The sequence below is a fragment of the Phyllostomus hastatus genome, unplaced genomic scaffold (assembly GCF_019186645.2).
Source record: "Phyllostomus hastatus isolate PE091 unplaced genomic scaffold, TTU_PhHast_1.1 phas_scaffold_78, whole genome shotgun sequence".
Classification (NCBI taxonomy): Eukaryota; Metazoa; Chordata; class Mammalia; order Chiroptera; family Phyllostomidae; genus Phyllostomus; species Phyllostomus hastatus.
In genome coordinates, this window is record NW_025334041.1 from 12,287,089 (window position 1) to 12,302,839 (window position 15,751).

At 36.5% G+C, this 15,751-nt stretch overlaps 1 protein-coding gene across 2 annotated transcripts in view; it reads left to right on the forward strand.

Annotated features, from left to right (window-relative positions):
• SKAP2 (src kinase associated phosphoprotein 2) overlaps positions 1–15,751 on the forward strand; it is a 167,353-nt gene that overhangs the window by 10,611 nt on the left and 140,991 nt on the right. For both annotated transcript variants that reach the window (XM_045828490.1, XM_045828489.1), the window contains exon 4: positions 7,705–7,812. Coding sequence is in view for 1 of the 2 variants with exons in the window: in XM_045828489.1 (XP_045684445.1) it covers positions 7,705–7,812 (108 nt within the window). In the remaining variant the exon portion in view is untranslated. The remainder of the gene's footprint in view (positions 1–7,704; positions 7,813–15,751) is intronic.

Here is a 15,751-nt window from a genome sequence, read left to right on the forward strand (position 1 = left end):
AATTTTCGGGTTTGTAAAACCTGAAATTATTTTTCCTTGTAGAAGTTTTCAATAGGCTAACCTAACACATACTGAAATGTGATAGTTGGGTTCAAAATTTAAGTCTCCGATGTGTACACTTAGACTTTCAAGATGAGAGTGCTAGCTCCCCCTGCTGAGAAAAAAATTAAAAAGCATATCCAGCATCTACTCTCCACAATCTCCTGATGAAGAAATCCTCTGTCTTTAACATTCTTAAGTTTTAATGTCTCAGAGTGCCCTGTGGCTGACACTGGTTGTGAAAGGCATACACTTTGCAGTTATACGCGGAGTAATCCGGCGAGGCACAGGTGAGATGCCAACCCCACACCACTGAACACCGCAGGGATGGTTTCAGAGTGGTGATGGGGGCGCGGGGCCCATGGCTAGGTGCTCAGAGATAATGTGTTTTTTTTTTAAGGATAATTGTTTTAAAAACAGGATCACTTTTTTTTGTTTTTTTTGTTTTTTTTGGTTTTCTGGTTTTTATTATTCTTTTAAAACGAATAACTGTGTGCCATAGATATTTTCAAAGAAGGGAGTCCAGTTTCATTTTTTTTTTAAATATGTGAGAGTACTGGTAATCTGTCTGTCTTCCCTTAGATTTGAGAGGCAGCTGCTTAGCACACTGGAGACCAAATCAGGAAAGGCGCAGGAAGTCCCTACTTTCTCATGTCTTCAGTTCTGTAAGGGAAGCTGGGTATGGCCCTTACTTGCATGATGCTAATTCACAGGTCATGACCTGAGTCCTGTGAATGCTGGTATGAGGGTCACAACGTGAGGTCAGTTAACCTACGTGGAGCTGGCATCTGCTTTGGGGGGAAAACAGTGTGACGTCTTCTAACTGGGGCCAGCAGAGACACCACAGAGTAATTCATATCGCTGCCAACTGATAAGTGAGAGAGTAGTGACAGTTTCAATAAACCAAGTACTTAGCCAGACAAGCCTAAAATCAAACAGTTAAAAGGAAACCACAGTACTTTTCACATTAAATCATTAAGATGGTTGTGATTGGGGAGAAGGAGAGTTTTTTATATTAATTTTTTAAAAGGGAAGAATGGGGAAACGCCTCCTTCTCATAAATACCCAGGTTTTAATAGTCTGCAACAAACCCTAAACTATGTGTTTAATCATGTTGCATTTTGCTTGGCTGAATACAGAAATGATACACTTTTATATTCTAATTATGATAACTTTTATTTAGTACACTGCTTATAGAGGAATATTAGGTCTTGCCCTTAAAAGGTGTACTTTGGACCAGGGATTATTTATCACATTCTCATTGTGACTTGTTTATATACTGAAAAATTTTAAGCTAACAAAGCATGATCATGTGACATCATTGTGTGATTACTTATGATTCAGTAATAGAGTAGGGAGTTTCCCTTTCCTCTTCTGGTTTAGGCCTTGTTCAGGTGTGTGGATATTAAAATTACATTACTGAGATACATTTTTTGTCTCTAAAGAGAGTGGAACTTTATATAGTATCTGAGAGAAACTAAAAAATGAGCCTAGAATAGGAGTTCAAATAACACAGAATTCAGAGATTCCCCGTAATAATTTTTCTCTGAGTGTCGTTTGTAGCTCAATACTGATGTATTGAGTTAACTAATCACCAAGAGTGTCTGCCTGTTCAGAAGTGAGCCTGTGGATAAATTAGATGTATACCTTGGAGAAATATGAGAAGCTGAATAATTTTATGCCATTTTCCCCTCAAAGTCTATTCAGCTTTGTTATAAAAGGACCATTCCTGTAATTTATTAGCAATAGTAACCAGAAGTAGTGCACACTAAATAGTTGCAAAGTAATTATTCAAGATACATTGTTTTCAAAAGTAGGAATTTATTAATGATCTGATTCTACATTGAGTAAATTCAGTGTCTCTGTGTATGTTTTGATAGCGTTGCTTTTCTCCCCTTATATTTCCCCTTGGGGTTTGGATTGTCTCCCTGGAAGGAGACCTGGGCAGATTCCTTTCTGCTCTCTTCCTGTGCTCTCTCGCCCCACCCCACCTCTCTCTCAGGTCAATGTGGGGTCACAGTGAAGTAAACAGAGGCTGTTTTCCTCTTTTTTTACCTTTGGACTCCTATTTGTTCTACATACTTTTTTTCCCCCAAATGACAGTTAATTACCATCTTAATATCATTATTGGGAAGAAGGAGGACCAGGTAGTGAGTTCTTAAATAAGATGAATCAATTCAGATGGATCCGTTTCTGTTAAGTAAGCTGTTAGTTTCTCTAATGTACACAGCTAATGTCCTTCCTCACTTCCCTCCCCCATCACCTCCTCTTACACTGTAGATGCTGCCCCTGCCCCCATTGAAAGACTGAGCAGCACAGAATTGACCATTTGCAGGATTTCAGTTCTTAAAACTATTTGAATTGGTACACTAAGCTGCATAGATCCTAGAAGATTAAAAAAGTTTTTAATTCCATTTTTTTGTATTAAAAGAAATTTATTTTATTACAGTGGCTTCTGGTCATTGAAGCTTGCCCATTAAGTTAATTTTCTGATTGCTGTTTATACTCATTTTCTCAGCAAGCTGTGGTCTTAACACTTCCTTTTTCGTTATTTAAATTTCTTAAAGTTCTCATTTTTATCTCTTTATGTCCTGAAGTCTAGACTCTCCAATGATAGGAGATCTGACAAGCTGTGGCTTTAGAATGAGTGATCAGTTGGTTTTGTAACTTTCTTAATTTTGCTTGTACATGAGAAAGGTTCGAATCGAGGCCACCAGGACCCATCTGCTTACTCTAGTCCCTGTTAATGTCTGGAGTACAGAGTCCCCTCCTGTGACCCTCAAATATTGTCCACGACAGAATCGTGAGTGAACTCTTGATCCCCGTTCTTAGTTGCCATGTAGCCTGGCAATAGAAAGTATATCTGAATATAAGCTTATGCACTAGGACTATGTTCATTTTAGAATTACTTCAGAATAGAATTATAATTATTTTAGAATTTGTTCTGTGTCCCATAACAAGGCCATAGGTCTCTTAAATATGACTTGAAATAATTATTTTGTGATGGAAATATGTTACTAATTGGGTAAAGACTGTTATTAACCCAGTATAAAATATAATTTTCTGATATATATTAGGTACATGATTTTAAAAAAGCTTTCATTGCAGTTGTATCTTGCCCTTATATTAGTCTTGTTTTACTCCAGTGACGACTGAGGCATGATTATTTTCTGAATAGAATGGTTAAGACAATGTGAAGGTACTGTGTATGACACATAGCAGGTGCTGAATAAATAATCATACCCTCAGCCTCAGCTTCATTTATCAAGAGGGTTTAAGTAAATCTTGATGTGTAAGTCAGTTTTTAGATAGTTTTTGAGGAAATTATAAATTATGAAGAGAAGGGCATTATACATTCACGAGACAACTATTTCAAGAGAATATTTTTCAAACTTGGAAAATATTAGTGCTTTAAACAACTATTGTTTTCTATTGCTTTCAATTCCCTTTAGATGCCATCGCTAGAAAGCTCTTATTTTCTCCTTTACAATATTTTCCTCTAATTAAAAAAATTCAGTAGATTTTGACCTCAAGACTCCACTGATATTGTTAAATATGAATAGATTTACTTCAAAAGAAATTTTTGTTGACCTAATTTGTGTTATTAAATTTGTCAATGAACTAAACTAGTTTTTAAAATAGCAGGGTTGGTGGGTAAGAAGGGACTCATTTTACTTTGCTCTGATGGGGTCCTTAGGAACAGCAGCAAAGTCAGAAGTTTGGATGACATTTAATTTCTGTTCCTTTCCCTTTCCTCACACAGTGTATGTTCTGTTGAAAGGCAGCTCTTCAAAGAAATCTGAGCAGATAACCTGCAGCCCTCCCCCACCCCCCATCCCTGGCTTTGTATAAATGTGTTAAGCATGTTTGAGGTTATGGGGCCTGTAGTAGAAGAAGTGTTATATTTTGCAGAGGCAGTGCTGTAGAAATGGCATCCTTATTTGAAAGCTCTGCCTCATATTCGCACGCTATAAATTAGCAGTCCTATGGTAGAAGAGTTAAGAAGAGAATCTTATTTGTGGTGGCCTAAATCTTTCCAAGCTTTGAGAATTAAACTGCAGATTTTCTTAAGAAACGACAAGTTAAACGTGTAGTTCTGTCTGCTTATCTGTATTTTATTACTTCTGAAATTAGTTTGGACAAGTGAACTGAGTTAGAGAATTAAAAATTATTTTGTTTTCACTTGAGTAACTCTCACCGTGCCCGTTTGTCTTTGATATTCTATAAGAGGAAATGGTTATATCTAAATTTTAGGTATATTATATAGTCTAATGTTTGCTCAGTTGTGTTGAACATATAACTGTATTTGACAAAACAAGCAGTAAGTTGGTTCAACCAACCTCAGCTGTGGCAAAGATCATGCCCATGCAGTTGCCATTGGGCCTTACTCCTAAGCATTTACAGAAATGTTAACTAATAATGAGCCATTTAAAATAGAAGGTATAAGAGTGCTTTGAACTCAACTATTATAAACTTTAAAATGTTTTTCAGATAAATATGTTGCTGTGGTATGATGAAGCCTTGGTTTTGCTCTGATATTTTAGTTGCCACTGAATATGGGAAGGGAAGTCTTGGATCATTGTCTTTTAGTAGACTGTTAACTTTGTATCATTAATTAAACTTTTGAAAGTTGTAGGATAAATCAAATGCTTTTCTGGGGAAACAAGAAACAGTATTAATGAGCAACAACCCCATAATTATCCTTGTGAGTACATAACAGGAACACATTCATGTCTTTCCTTTGTGCAATAACTTTTACAAAGAAGTATTTTCAAACTGATCATTAATTTTATGACCACTGAAATGAGATGCAAAATTTATGCTGTTGTCACTGGCACGGGCTCAAGGCACCACTGACATTATGTGTGATTGTAATAGAATGGCTGCCAACTAATGATTCTGTAGAGATTTCATTTGAGCACGCTTTTCTTTTAGATGTCTGATTAGGCTGTAATGCTTTCAATTATGTCTGTAAATTGTATTGGATACGTTTACCTGATGCCCATCGTTGCTTTGGAGTTCAGTTTTCTATTACATAAACACAAGTTGAACATTTTCCTTTTAATTTATACAAGTCTTTGCAGGTAGAGATGCAAATACTCAGCCCCTGGGGAGAAAAATACGTTGCACTACTCAAGAGCGACCCCTGTGTTCAATTAAAGCTCTTTATAACACAGCAACTCTTTCCTGGGTGGAAAAAATAACAGGGGAGGGGGAGAAGGGGATGGGTCATCACTGGAGCAACAGGAAAATGAAGACCATTTTGAAAAACGATGTGTCCTTTCAACTTAAGGAACGTTGTAAAGGGAATGACCCTGCACAGATACCCCAGAGATGCTACTTCTTTACTTTCTGAGTTAATTCAAGGAAAGCTTTAACAAAGGGCTGGGAGGGGGGAAGAGTTGAATCCAGCAGTAGCACTTAATTCATATTGTTTTAGCTAAATATAAATATCACGCTGATTTAAAAAAAAACACATTTGAAATGAGCTGCTGTTCTTAGAAGGGGTAAGTTTAAGACAATTTTACTTTAATATATATAATCCAAAATTATTTCCTTTAAAAAACCCCACAAAGGTCTTTAACATGTCATTGATCAGTTTGTGTAGAATATTCATAACTCACGTGAACTTGTTGAATTAGTAGCTTTAATAATGATCTTTATGCTGTGTGTCCCTGTGTAGCTGTGCATATGCATGGATATACACATAAAATATAGATGGATATTGTCGAAGGATAATTAATTCTGACTTCCAAAACTTTTAAAGTTTTATTTCTTCAGCTTATTTCCACATAGAGTTTAATAGGCTGAAGCCCAAGCACCTGAATATTTTTCAAAATTCTTTCCACATATTCATTCACGTTAGTGTTGTATTTTTATATTCATAACAATACAATATGTTAAGTGCTAAGTTCTGGTGATATAGTTGAAGTATTCTAATACTTTTTTTCATAGCAAGATTTATTTTATAGTTAATGATATGAAATATTCTTAGAAAATTCTTATGATAACAATTCTTTATTGAGAATATGAGGGCACTCTAGCAACTAAGAGCAATTGAGAACCTTGCGATCTTTCCTGCCCCCATACCCCTTGGGCTGTCACTCCATGTTCATACGTGTTTTCACTAGCACTTTGGGAGCTTCTCTCTTAGTTCATGTTTAAAATCAGACCATGGCTCTTTCCATAAAGAGAAGTGTTGTAAGGGATCCCCGAATGTTCCGAAAAACACTTGGGACATCTTGTAAGCCAGAGCAGCAGTTAGGATCTGAAGAATGAGCACTGTTAGTATGTGTTCTTGTCGTTTTAATTGGGGAGGAAACGTCACCCTACGTGGCACACCCAGGGGTGGCATCACTGAGGACTGTAAATGGCCATGTTTACATTCTGCTTTTACTGTCTTGGTGGGAGATATTCCTGTCTTTATTTTCAGCATAAGGATGACAAGTCCTGGTGAAATGTCAGCTTTATAAGAAAGTACGGATGAACATGGATTTCATAAGTTAACTTCATTGATGGTGTCATGGTGAGAAACAGGGTGCTGCCCATCACGCGGTCGTCAGAGGATGCGGATGTGGTTAGGGAGCACCTGGTAGCTTTGGTTGGGATCTTCCCTGCAACCGTGGTCTGAGAGTAATTCTCCTGGTATTTTAGGGTTCCTGTGGAGATTTTCACCGTGCTTTTTTGGCTGGTTTTCTCTTGAATTGTTAACAGATAACTAAAATTGTTAACAGGTAGATAATTGATATAGTATGAAGTATATCTTTTTCTTTATTGCTGAATGTGGGTGAAAAGTGATTGCTTATACATAACTAGGCTAGCAAAAATCTGAAACATTCTTTTTTCAAAAAAATATTCTAAATAAGTATGTGGGGAAAATCCAAACCACAAGATTTAATTGTGGGGATTAAATGACTTCAAACCAATCAACCAACCAACCAACAAACCAACCATCCTAGGATTCGGAAATCATGTGGAGAACTGGTTAGAACATTCAAACTGGCTAGAACATTTTATGATAGATTAAAAATAGTTGCATTTCCAAGGGCAGGAATTCTATATAGGAAAAGCTGCTTTAAAACTCATATATACCTTTTAAATTTAAACAAGGTTATTTACAAACTTAAGATACCTTCAATTTTTATTCAGTGATATCTCACCAGTTTTTAATCTACTGTAATGTTATCCTGTGCTTTTTAATGAAAGCATAAAATGTTCATATGGCTTTGAATTATCAATTTCTCATAATTTTTAAAATATTGAGTAGGTAAATTGAGTAATTTCTCGGTTGTGTTTTCTGTGTTTTTAAGATTATTGTTATCATTATTTTGGTTTCAATTTTTTGTTTATTTTAGATATACACTCTTTTTTATCCTGCCTCTACTTTCCTGTACTCATCTTTGTAGAGACCATCATGATTTTGGACTTGTATCCTTTTGCACCAGAAAGAAGTAGATGTATACTGACCTTCAGAGACTCTTACCTTATCTAAAGTATAGTGGGTGTACATTAAAACGGGACCCATTGTTCCATTTCAAAACATTTTCTTTGTTCTTTTTACAAGACAGTGACTGAACTTAATAAGAAAATTTAATCCTTCTGATAAAGTAAGATTTTTTTAAGGTGGCTAAATTAATAAAAGTTTTTTCTCTGGTTCTTTTATAGGTGAGGCAGAAGATGGGGAAGAACATGATGATCCTTTTTCTGGGCCTCCAGACACTATTTCATTAGCCTCAGACAAATATGACAAAGATGATGAAGCCCCCTCGGACGGTATGTGGTATTTTCCCATGGAATACAGCCCTTGACGCTAACACACAACCATGCGGTGCGTAGATGTCGCGTGGTCTTGCCAGAAAGCAGATACATACGGAGGCTTCAGTTAACTTTCCCAGAACCTAGTAAGGAACAGAAGAGCTCTCTCTAGTGGTTTTCCTCAGTATGCAGTTCCTCTGTTTCCTAGGAAATTTTCTTCACTAGGATTTTTAGAAGAGTGCTTTTATCATCATGCACATGTTACTAGAGAGTTTGTTGGTTAATTTAATATTATTAGAGTCTTGCTTAATTTTATTATGCCGCTAATGGCTTGTTGTATTATTTATTTTATAAATAATGAAGAAGGTTTTTGATCTCTTTTTTTTCGCTGAAAACTTCATCCATAATTAGTTCATAAAATATTAAATTAATTATTCCTACATTGCCTTCTCACATTGAGACAGGTTTTTATCAAATGCGTCTTTTAATACACATTTTCATTCTTCGTATTGTCACCTAAAAATGCCCCACATTATGCAGTAATATGACAGTGTTTTGTATTAATTGAATTAGCAATAAAGTCGATCGTTTACCTCAGTAATTTTGAAAGCCTTGCCAAAGTTATAAAACTTGTTTTTCGTGTAGTGTATGCTTTCTCTGTTACAGCCAGTTGAATGCATCTGCTTTAAGGGGACCTTGTCAGAGTGATGTGTCATTATAAATTAAAAATGTGTATCGATAAATTAGCCATGCATATTAATTTGTGGCACTCAGAGTTTCACATAGACAGAGAAATGAATAATGCCTTCTGCCACTGTATGATGATCAAACTGTGCAGTCCCATCTCTAAATACAATTGCTGAATGAAAATATGCTTCCTGCAACAGAGCACTCCACATTTTATGTTATCCAGATTATTCCCTTTGGAAACATAAATTGCTTTTATGAGGTATAAAATTATGTCTATTGCAGAACAGGGATAAGTCAAGTACATGCATAAGTGATAAACATTCTAACCACTGATTCAGAACAACACAATCTTTTCTTTATGTTCAGAACTTTGTACACTGTGTAACAATAATAATCATATCCGTTTTATGTTGAATTTTATATTTTGGCAAACATTTAATTTCTATTTTTAAAGGAAGGGATTTTTTTCTCTTACATTTTCTGTGTTTTAACAAGATGCTCACTTCTCTTTGTGGTTACACGTGCTATCTGAAACGGAGCGTCACCCTTTCGCACCTGATCTGCAAAAGCATTTCTACTAGAAAATGTTTTATAATTGATAAAACAATACTTTTGGGGAAAATGAATTATTATTTGAGTTGAACTGTTTTTCAGATACATTATAATGATTTGTTTTGCTTCCCTGTAGAATATTGGTAGATGGGAAAGAGTATGTTTGTGTATATATACACATATATATATACACATATGTATGTGTATATATACACACAGAGACAGAATATTTATACTCAGGAGAATATATGTACACACACATATACATACATACATGGGCACACCCATAGAATATATTCATAGAATATGTATATATACTCAGGGTTTCTCAAAATAGTATAAATATTTTGATGTACAAGGGAACATTATATTTTTTTTTAAATATTGCAGCCCAAGAAATGCAATCATTCAATATCTCTGAGAGTCAGGGCTTTGTTAGAAAAAGTGACTTGTTTTTATAGAATAGTTACATGATTATTGTGTTTTCTTTTTTATGAATAATTTATTATGTTTATTTCTTAACCAAATATATAGGAAATACATTATAGCATGAAAAAATTTATTGTTAAAAGGTTGCTTTATCAATATTTGAATATTGTTTAATATATTTATGTATAACATTAAATTTCTTGTTAAATATTGGTGCTTTTCATTGGTGTTTATGTAAGGAATTCTTAAGCAGATTGAAAATTTTACTTTCAGTATTATTAAATTTTTATATATAAATAATACCATTTTTGATAGTTTTATATTTTCTTCTGAGAATAGTGTAAGTTAATTTTAAAACTACCACTTGGAGTTTTAATTTGCATGCTAAAATGTCATCTAGTCATATCAGTTTTTCTGTCTGCAACTTAGATTTGTATGTGTTCTCTTTCCTTTGATGAATACATTTTCCTTCATTATGTGATCTCAGTCTAATGATATATTAATTATAAAAAGATAATGCATTTAACAATAAGTATAACTAAATTAGCACAGGTCACCAAAAGGCCTTTTGTCAAATCAGATTGTTGTTTTGTCCTTTTGACTTTTACCTTATGGTAGACACTAACAAAGTATCTGAACTTTGATGGATGATAAACTCTAAACATGATATGTATTTTTCATAATGCTAATGTAATTTTCAAGGTACTGAAAAGGTCAAACCTGCACATCTCTATGTGCATTCTAAGTCTGTCTTTTCCTTTAATATTTCTTTTTCTCTGTTTCTCTGGTTCAAAAGTTCACTCAGTTCCCAAATGGCTACCTAATTTTCCAGTTATTCCCTCAAGCCATATGTGTTTTGGTTTCTTTATGGTTTATTAGGTACTGTAGGAAAGTAGCATAAGTTATATCTTCTAATGAAATTCAAGCACACTTCAGTGATGCTTCGACTTGATTGCTGGTAGCAATTAAATCACAGCCAAGGAGAATAATGCATAATCTCACAAGGTCCAGACACCCTATAGAAATTGAAAGGGGATGCAAACAGAAAACAAAAACAAAGTCTCCCAACCCTGCCAGACATGCCGTTTCCAGCCTGCCTTTTTTTCCCCCCATTGGCCAACTGCCTGATTGATAGCAAAACCATAACTTGCTGCATGCTAACAGGCAGAGTTCACTTGTAGGTTATTGTGAGCTGATAAAGGGTTAGATGGAGTTTTGATTTTCACATTGGACCTTGGTACAGCAGATTAATGGAATTTCAATGAGAGACTAGAGTAGCCACAGCTTTGTCAGAGAAACAGATGGAGATTCTATAGTCATGTCTACTCATTAATACTAGTTGCCTGAAAGGTGTGCTGCTTCTCTATACAAAAGAGTTGATATAATTGATTTTTGAGTGGTACATTGAAAAAAAGTGCCTTATTGATGACTAGAATTGTAACACAGATGGTGACAGATTTTTGTACAGTTTGTAGCTTAACAAAATGTCATACTTTGTAATTTCTTCATCTCTCTCTCTCGGGACGTGGTTTCTATTTATATTTTTTGAGGAGAAATGTTAAGACCCAACAGCAAAAAATGAGAAAATGACACATGCTCAATTACCTTTTAAGAAAAAAAGTAAGAGTCTGCATTTTATTTATAAATGATTACGTGACTGCTGTTTGTTTCATTTTGATATGGTAATGTTCATTTAAAAATCATACTTATTTGAAATTTAATTTTATTAGCTTTGTGTTTTATTTGTTCTGGAAAATGTAAAACAAATCACAGTGGGTTCTAGACAATTACAGATCACTGTTCAAAGTTTTATGCTATTGTGTGTCTGGATATATTGCAGTGTTAATAAATGGTGCATGTCAGTAATCAGATAAAATTAAATATAATGAAACTCAAAACCTTACAGAACAATATCCCTTATTGTACACAAGTTAGAATGTTTGGGCACCAAGGTGGTAGATGCAGGGTAGCCCTTAGATGCTATATAATGACTTGAGTATCCATTTTTCTATTCTGAAATCATTTTTCACTCATTTTCATGATTTGTGAAAGAAAGCTCCTAACCATATAGCGTCGTGGACAGTCCCTGAGGTGAGGTGAGAGGGTTCAGTGAGCTAGAAGACATATCGGCTCGGCCGTCAGCGATAGGTCGAAGGATCCCAGTGGACGTTTGGTACAAATCTGATTCAGTCCTAGACCATAATCACTTTGTGGATAAGAATCTGGAACCTCTAGGGTGCGAGTACAGGAAGGCGGAAATGAAGCTAAAGAGATAAAACAGTCATTTATTTTTAAAAATATTTTTATTGAATTTATTGGGGTGAAAAACAGTTATTTATTGTCCTGGTATCTTGCTAACTAAATATTTTCGAGTGACATAGGTCACTGGGAACTGTGGGCATTGCAGGACATGGGTTCATGTGAATAAATATGGTTTAGGAATGGAATTATTTTTTAAAGCCTGGGGATTAAGAAAAAATTCTGTTTGATCATAACTTATAATAACAAGTAATGATTTTCTTCTTTTTTGGTATACTTTTCTTTAAGAAAATCCAGTACATAAAATTTTTGATTTATAAAACATAAATCACTTATTCCAAAACATTGCTTTAAGCAGGACTATCTCCAGGATGCCTATAAATAATGAACTCTCACAGTGCATCTAAAACACGTTTAGCTATAAGCCCATCCACTTGCACACACATACGTTTAATGTGTAAACATTACACATCAAACTTTTGAGGAAGGTTATTTTCGGAGTAAAATCAGTTGTAACACTAATCAGTTCTCGTAAAAGCCAAGCCATAGATATGCTTTACTTTTCTCTGCATTCCAGCAGAAAATGAGACAATGATTAAAACCAGGAAAAAAGTTATTTCAATAACTCACCAGTTAGGGTGAGTGTTTTTCTATATAGTATCGCGTGGTTGTTGATAATAAAATCATATTTTTGTATCTTATTTGGATAATTTAGATTAGTTTGCAATTTGCACATATCCTTGTGTGTATAGCATATATTGTTATTTTACTTGCGGGTTTTTTTTACTTTTTTTGTTATTTCAATATACCAATTACTAGCTTGTGTGTGTTATAGCAGTATAAAAGCAATGATTATTTTAGTCCTGCATTGTGCATGACATAGCTTCAAGTCCTATAGTTTGGGGAAATGATATAAAATAGAAGTGTTTGAACACTTAAGATATGTGTTGTGTGGTTGGAGATACACAAGCGAAGTACACAGATGTGGAATGTTTTTATGATACAAATGTATATATGAATAAGTAAAAGCACAGCCATTGAGAATCATTGTTCTAAGTTTTATGCCATTGAATGGGAAATTCAGTCCATCAGAATAAAACAATGTGGGCAAATAAGACTATAACAAAGTGGGTTAGATAAATATTGCAGAGGTAATGAAACTCAGCATTATGAAAAATAATGCACCTTTAATATGGTAAACTAGCAGTTATTTACACAGTACATGAAGAAGGAGCAACACAGGGCAATGGGGAATTCAAAGATGGAATGACAGAGTTCTTATTTTCAAGACACGTGTAATCTAGTTAGGAAGAGAGGGTGATCACCTGAAATAAGGTAATCAGCAACCTAAGTTCTAGTAAGGCATATTCCAAAAATAGTAATTAGTATATGTTATAATATTTAATTGATTTGATCTCTACTAAGGCAAGTAATTGGTTTCATTCATTTTCTTTCTTAATGTATTAACGGACTCAGTATTGTGTGGTTTGGCATTATGTTGAATAAACCAAAGTACAAAGTTTATGCGCCACGCTGAGAGGTCATGGATTAAATTGTGGAGGGAGGGCCTTCTATTTAATTGAGTTTTCGATGGTCCCCAAGTTTTGCTGGAGAGAAAGTGGGAAAAGATGCAGAAGAAAATATCTGGAGAAGTCCAAATACCAGGTTTTCATACTGATTGGTAATAATTTTGTTGTCAAGGTTGAGACATTTAACCTCCTTGGATTTTTATATTTCTAGTTTGCAGAATGAAGAGTTTGGACCAGGTGATTGCTTAGAAGTTCAGTGGATCCCTAAGTGCTCGTGTCCACGCTTCAGAATTAGTGCATTTAGTGGCGGCACAGAGGTGATTTGCCTGGAGACAGTAATGACCGGAAGTGATGTTGAATAGGGAGGAGTGGAAGGGGTCTTAGAGCTGAGTGCCTGGGGGGCAGTAGAAGCTGAACCCCGGGACGTTAAGGAGTTGAACTTGGATTTCATAGTCATTAAAATATTCCTGAAGTAATGTACAGACGTGATGGATGCAAATTTGAGGGAGATTGTCCTGGCAGTTTAAACGTAGGATGAATTAAGGCAAAGGGACCATCTAGTGGAAGCAGCAAGCTAAACGCTTTGCTATGTCGTCTAGTTTGAATCTTGACAGCCTTTCTGTGAGCTAGGTATTATCACTATTTGACGATTAGGGAATCTCAGGGGTAGAGAGGCTTAGATGATCTGCCCAAGGTCACGTAGCTACAAAGTGACAGAACTGAAATTTGAAATTATGTCGCTCTGACTCCAAGGATCATGCTCTGCTTTCAAAACCACTGTGTGTTGCCTCTTCCCCAGCTGTTGCTTTTGGTTCAGGGGCTGTTGCTGAGAGCCAGGGGTTAGAGTAGTGGGCGGGGCATTGGAAAGGAAGGGACTTGCTTGCCCCTTTCTACCCCAAGTGTGGTTCGCAGACCAACAGCCTCGGTGCCACCTGGGAGCTTGTTAGAAATGCGGAATCTCTGCCCCCACCCTAGACCTACTAAATTTAGAATTAGCATTTTAACAAGATCCCCAGATGCACATTAAAGTTGGAGAAGCTCTGTTCTGGAGGCATTTATCACTTTGGCCCTTGCAGCTAAAAAGAAAGGCGAGCCAGACTGTGCTGTTGCACTTGGGCTGCACATGCACGCGTGTGACCAGGCGTGGCATTAGGCAGTGCCTTGAAGTAGGTAAAAACTATCCTTCTTTGTGGACACCTACCTCCCCTTCCAGCATTTCTGTGGTCCCTCAGCACCCTGATGCCGTGACTTCCTTGGCTGCACAGGGCCTTCTCCCGAGACTGCTCCGTGGGTAGCTGTCCCATTTTTGAACCTATTTTCAGAGCCTCTTCCCTCTCAAATTGAACTCTGGGGCAGGTGCATTGGGAAGGCTCTGAAAAGTTACTCCTCAATCCAAGGGAGTTCAAGCTCCCCTCGCAGATCTTCAGGTATCAGCCCAGGCCTGTGGTAAAGATGTTTTTGGCTGTTACAGGGCGCCGTATCTCCTTAAGAGTTAGACACATAGCAGGTTTGTCTCTCTTGCTCTTTCTGTATGGGTCTGACCTACAGTGTTTGGAAAGTCACACTGTGTGACTTCCTGTTTTCAGCTGTGTCCCCTCTTTGCAGCCTCAACCCTGTTTGAGCCAAAGTGTGAATTTAGAGTATGAGAACTGAAAAGGAAAGGTTCTTGAAGACACTGGACTGACCCATTTGATTTCTTTAATGTTTTATTTATTTATTTTTAGAGAGAGGGGAAGAGAGGGAGAGAGACATCAATGTGTGGTTGCCTCTCACATGGCCCCCACTGGAGACCTGGCCCGCAACCCAGGCATCTGCCCTGACTGGGAATCAAACCAGCAACCCTTTGGTTTGCAGCCCACGCTCAATCCACTGAGCCACACCAGCCAGATGACCCACTTGATTTTAGAGGAAGGCATGCTGCTGGCACGGGATTCCAAAGAAAGCTTCCTTCCTCTGCGCCAAATACTGAAGAGGTGGCTGTGCTGGTGGTTGTGGTAGCATCTTTAAGGGATTGAGCTATCTTTAATTAATATTTATTGAGAAATACGTCTGGAACTTAACCAGATTCTTTCAGAATAAGATTGTTTCCTTTAATTGGTTCGAAACTACTCTGTGAGGGAGACATTTCCCCTATTGTGTTGTTGTGGAAGCTGAGCCTCCGAAACATTTCGATATCTTGACCAGGGTATCCAACTCACAAGTAGCAAACTTCAACTCCTTTGGACCTTCTCTGCCCTGCTACTTAAAACTTAGGTTACTTTTCTAGCCCTGGCTGGCGCAGCTCAGTGGATTGAGCGCGGGCTGCGAACCAAAGTGTGGCAGGTTCGATTCCCAGTCAGGGCACATGCCTGGGTTGCAGGCCATAACCCCCAGCAACCGCACATTGATGTTTCTCTCTCTCTCTTTCTCCCTCCCCTCTCTAAAAGTAAATAAAATCTTAAAAAAAAAAAAACTTAGGTTACCTTTCTTTCTAATTATAAGAGACATGCACATAGTTA